The sequence below is a fragment of the Dendrobium catenatum genome, unplaced genomic scaffold (assembly GCF_001605985.2).
Source record: "Dendrobium catenatum unplaced genomic scaffold, ASM160598v2 fragScaff_scaffold_157, whole genome shotgun sequence".
Taxonomy (NCBI): domain Eukaryota; kingdom Viridiplantae; phylum Streptophyta; class Magnoliopsida; order Asparagales; family Orchidaceae; genus Dendrobium; species Dendrobium catenatum.
The window spans coordinates 49,939-55,648 of record NW_021318619.1 but is presented as its reverse complement, the minus strand read 5'-3'; the positions used below and the strand labels follow the sequence as shown (position 1 = coordinate 55,648).

The 5,710-nt window shown below is 30.7% G+C and overlaps 1 protein-coding gene across 3 annotated transcripts in view; it reads left to right on the top strand.

Moving 5' to 3' along the window:
- Positions 1-5,246, top strand: part of LOC110104555 — a 34,955-nt gene extending 29,709 nt beyond the window's left edge. The window contains exon 6 of one of the 3 annotated variants that reach the window (XM_028692783.1): positions 4,757-5,246. In XM_028692783.1, coding sequence (XP_028548616.1) covers positions 4,757-4,892 — 136 coding nt within the window. In that variant the 3' untranslated portion in view covers positions 4,893-5,246. The remainder of the gene's footprint in view (positions 1-4,756) is intronic. The other 2 variants (XM_020833714.2, XM_020833724.2) reach the window with 2 other exon arrangements.
- The last annotated feature ends 464 nt before the right edge of the window (positions 5,247-5,710 follow it).

Here is a 5,710-nt window from a genome sequence, read left to right as displayed (position 1 = left end):
TAAATAAATTCAATTTGAATTTCAAATTCAAATAGGGTTTAATTATTTCTTTCCTAAACTCCACACCCCAATTAAGTAATCTCAATTAAATCATTCAAACCCCTATTCCTCCCTTGCATGCCGCCAGCTCACCTCCACCTTGGCAGGAACCAGCAATTTCCAATAAATTATTTCCTATTCTACCAAATTGTTTGGAAACTAATTTCAAATTCCCGTAACTCCCCTACTTCCCCTGGACTTAAATTGGGATTTATTTCCTAAGTACAGAATCCTATCTTAGGTAATCAATCCAACGCTCATTATTTTTTCCTCTAGCCAAAATTCCACCATGCCTTTTCTGTTTGATTTATTCCACTAGGAAAGTCCCTATTTAGAAGCAAATTAAGTCTTAATTCCCTCCCTTCTCTCCACCGGAAAATTCCCAAAATCTGTCCACGGGCAGTGTCCACTTTTGGGAAGATTTGAAGAGCAAATCTGAACGCCTCTCAGCATTCTTTGTGAAAATCTGAATTTCTCTCAGATTTTGAATAAAAATCTGAAGTAATATTACAGATTTTGAAACGAGTTTTGGACTTCTGCCCCATCCCCTTCCCAAAATGTAATTTTCTTCTCAGTTTTTCTCTTCACCATCAAGGCTGAAATTTTCCAAGGCCTCACCTAGGCTTGTGTTCAGATTTTTGGAGAGGAGATCCTTTCCCTAGCAAATTTCAATTTCCGTTCTACATCAAACATACTTAAAACATGGTGAAAATCTTTGTATGCTTGTCACTTGAATGTTGCTGCTAAGTATGCTATTGAACACATTAATTTGATAATTATATCACACCACATTTTTACAACATGGCTTGGCTAGATAAAATTACTTTTCTATAACTCAAAGATGCTTGACATGCATTCAACTTAATTTACTTAGTGATAAAATGCGATGAACTATTTTATCTATAAATGTTGCATATGTCGCTTTGAGTAGGCTGTGATTGTATGATTTGGATGTGACACACTTTGGAAAGTCCAATTCTTATATGTTCAAGAATAATGGAAGGAGGGTAATTTTGAAAACTTATTAGACATAAGAGTTCTTCCACATCAAATGAATCAATTGCTTCTAATGAACTAAGAAACCTTTGCATGTCTTGAACCAACATGATTTTGAAAAGGGGATTATTGTTGAGGGAGTAATTTATGCGTTGATAGCTTTTGAATTGAATAAAGAGGCAACTGGGAGTGTTTGTATTTGATGATGTTGATCACTTATTATATGAATTTAAAGAACAGTCCTGATGAACCACATGATGTATTAGCTCCCCTTAGGAATATAAAACATGTTAACTTGATTCTTGGATCATAATTACTTAATTTTCCAAATTACATAATGAATCCTACAAAATTTGTTGGACTTAAAAGCAAGTAAATGAACTTTTTTTGAAAATATTAATTGTTGAGATTATGAGTCATATGTTATTATATTACTTGTATCTAAGAAGGGCAGTAGTCGAAGGATGCTTGCACTTCGTTAGGCAATAAAGTCACCATTAAATATTGATTTCCAATACCAAATTTAGATGATATATTAGATATGATGGTTGTAGCTGCTTTTTAAAGATTGATTTGAGGAGTGATTATGATCAAGTGAAAATGAGAGATGATAATGAATGGAAGGATACTTTTCAGATGAAGGATAATTTTTATGAATGATTAGTAATGCTTTTTAAACTAACTAATGAATCAAGTGCTTTCATAAGAATCATGAACTTCGATTTTAACCTTTAATAGGAAAATTTTATAATGTGCAAAATTTACAATAAAATTTCAGAGGTATTTACGATATTCCTAGGAAGGTCTTTAAAAAATTACATATAAAAAATTGTATTTTGATTTGTAGAGGTGCTATTTTGTTATTTAGTCTGTCATATTTAGTGGCTTAGTAAAGAATTGTTTATTGATCTCGATTATGTTAAATCAATCATGGATTGTTTGACAACTTTTATCATTCATAAATTTCAAATTTCCATGATTAGGCTGCCTTCAATCTACAATTCATTTAGGGGTTTAATACTATCATGACAACTATTATAAATTGCATTAGGGAGAATCTAAATGAACAAAATTTGTAGAGCATGCTTCAAGTGATATTACATAGAGGCTTACATAGATTATTTGATTTTAATATAAGTTTTATATGATGCATATGTTGTAAGAATTGGAGTTTTGAGTTGAGATGAATATCCACTTGCTTATTTTAGTGAGAAGTTAAATGAAACAAAAGAAAATATTCCAATTATGATAAAAAGTTCTATGATTTTGTACCAGCACTTTGATGCTGGAAGCACTAGTCTGAGATTGTTTCCAATTTTGATAATCAAACAGTAAAACATCTAAATTATCAACTGTAATTAAAAACATGGGCATACTAAATTAACTGAGTTCTCACAAGAATGCACATAAATTGTTCTATAGCATTATGCTGGAATTGAAAATTAGCATGTTGATGCCTGTAGGGTGGTTATCTTACAAAGTATGTTGATTAAGGTGATTGATTTTGATTATATTAAAGAAGACTATGCCAACAATAAGGATTTTCGTGAGATAAATTTTGATTTAACTAGTGACTATGCTAAATAATATTTTATGGCTAAGGATGACTTTCTTTGTTGGGAACCCAGCTTTGCATAGCTGACTCATTTATGTGATTCTTATTTATGTTTGACTTACATGCTAGTAAGGCTACAGGACATTTAGGACGTGATATAATTGCAACCTTGATTCAAGATGAAAGTTTATTAGCCTAATTTGTAAATTAATGTTGCATGCATAGTTTCACAATGCAGAACATGCCAAACATCCATGGAAAGAATTATAATATTGGGTTTTATACACATTTGTTTATTCCATATAAACCTTGGACTATTTTTTTTTTTATTATTATTTATTATTTTTTTTATTCATATAAACCTTGGACTATGTTATATTGAACTTTATTCTATGATTGTGATAAGCTCTTTGAAAATATGATTCTATCTTTGTAGTGGTTGATTGCTTTTAAAAAATTACACATTCCATTCCATGTTTTGAAATTTTTGATATATCTCACATGGAAAATAATAATTCAGCAGAGTGGGTAAACTACATTATTTACTTAAAACCATTGTGTTCGACAATGGAATAAATTTATGAGTTATTTTTCATAAATCTTATGAAAGAAAACGAGAAACTAACTTCAAATTTTCAATTGCTTCACCCATAAATTAATGGACAAAATGAGGTAGTTAATAGGACTAGGTGATTTGTTGTGCTTTATTATTAGAAAATACACATTGGTTTGGGGTTGATTCTCCTTGTGGGTAAATTTACATACAGTTCATCTGTTGATAGGTGTACAGGCATAAGTCCACTTGAAATTACTATAGAATATCAATCTAGCAAGCTTATAGATTTTGTTGAACTTTCTATTAAGTCTAGATCCAATGAATTGACACTATCATTTGTATATTATATGCATGATTTACATGGGAAGAATTTAAGAAAACTAATTTTTAATTATAACAATTATAAATCTATTGTTGATATGAGAAAGAGATATGTAGAATTCAAACCAAGTGATAGGATAATGGCATGTTTGAATCCTATATAATTTCTATAGGGGCCTTACATAGACTTCTATACTGCATTGGGATGAATGCTGAATTGAAAATCGTAGAATACAGCTAATTTAATGAATTTAGAGTAGTTATTAATTGTAAGTAATCTTGGATTTCATCCTGAGGCATGTATTTTCAATTAATTTTGAATAAAGATCATTTTTCTCTTAATACTTTTACGAGTCTTGATGGCAACTTTTGATTTTTAATTTTTCTTGTATTTGCGTGAGGCATGGATCTTCCAATTTATAGCTTCTATCATTTGTTCTGCAAAATTATTTAGTGATTAGTGCATGATTGAGATCTTGTTAAATTTGTGTTCTTTTTTTGTGGTGTAATTTGTATTTGTTGCAAAATTTTATATTTGTTAACTTTTTTTTTGTGAAATTCAATTTTTTTTAACTTCTATGTTATAATTTGGAGCCAATGAAATATGTTTTCTGGTGTTACATTAATACTTGTGAATTAATAGTTGGAAATCTGTGAATTTTGATATTGTTGTGTTTTTAGCCTTCACTCATATCATCTTTGATTTTGTTAGTGTACTATTGACCCTAAAATGTCCTAAATTATATGATTTCACTAATAGATGCACGTCAATACAACTAATTAGATGGGAATACAATCACTACTCGGTCAGCCCTATTTGCTGATTTTGTGCTCTGAGTACTAATTGCTGGCCTTTTGATGGGATATGTCGTCATGTTTGGGTCTGATATGGTCCCTATTCTGCATCTTTTTTTTTCCTAGGGTATTAATCAAAGTTGGAATATTAGATTTAAAAGGTTCATAATCCTCTGTTATATACCTGGCTAAGTTCTTTATTTAGGATCAAATATCAAATACTTGCATTCTATCTATCTCTCCCAGTTTAGGCCCAACTTGTAACTTAAAATTCATACGCGAATTTTCTTTGGAAACCCAAAAAGCTCAGTTCTTTCTTGTTCTCCTAGTTTAGGTTTAACTTGTAACTGAAAATTCATATGTACTTTCTTTGATAACCCAGAAATCATAGTTCTCTATTGTTTGACGGAACAATTTCTATATTACTTTCACAGTTAGATTAATTGTGGATGCTGCTTTCTGAATTTTATTGATTATATATAAATTAATAACAGGTTGTGCAATAATGACATCCTCTCACATGTACAGCAAGTTATATGCTTTGCATTTCATGATAGTAAATTGCTCATGGAGACTTGCCAGGAAGCAAAGAACCTCAGAAAAATCGTTACTCTATTCTACTTGGATTGACTGCTACATTCAGAAGCATCAAAAGCTTCGTCATTTTTGGTTACAGGTTCTTTTCATCCCTGCTGTTTTCTTATTTTCATTCAACATCTTTATCAAAAAGAGATGTTCTTCCTGCAATGTAGTTCTATTTTATTGCTTGATTCTTGAATAAGGTAGTGTAAGGACGAGAATTCTTAGTATTTATGGAATTGTTTTTTCTTCAAAGAACTGTGCACAGTGTATTTATGGAATTGTTTTATTTATTTATTTCTTAGGAAGTAGTAGGACATAATTTAGTGTATCCGATCATCAGTCTCTTATTCTTTTTACCTTTCAGAAATAAATAAAGGACATAATACTAAAGAACTTCAGGCATATTGATCATGACTTTAATTTCCGTTAAAATTCAAGTAAATTTTTGAATATTCACATTTGTCTTCCACTTGCCCTCTTTTCCTCTTCTGCGTTTTCTTAATCTCTTTCTTTTGAGCATGTCTGTTTTATGCAATAAAAAGCTGTTTACTATTGACACTTGAAACACACAAAATTGTTGATGCAACTATGTACTTTTTGTATGGCCCATCACCAAAATCTACTAATGTTGCTTCTCTTGAAATTACCAAAACGCTTGTTCACTCACTTTGAACACTCTGAAAAACTGTTAGTTACAACCACATCTGTCAAGATCCATGTGAGAGGAATCAGTGAACATAGTGCCATAACAAAAGTGAAAAAAGTTTCTTATATTAGATCCAATGAGTGTCTATCGATTATATATTCTGCTCAATTTGAGCTCCTAATATTCCACCCTCCTAACAAGTGTTATTTGATCCAATTAT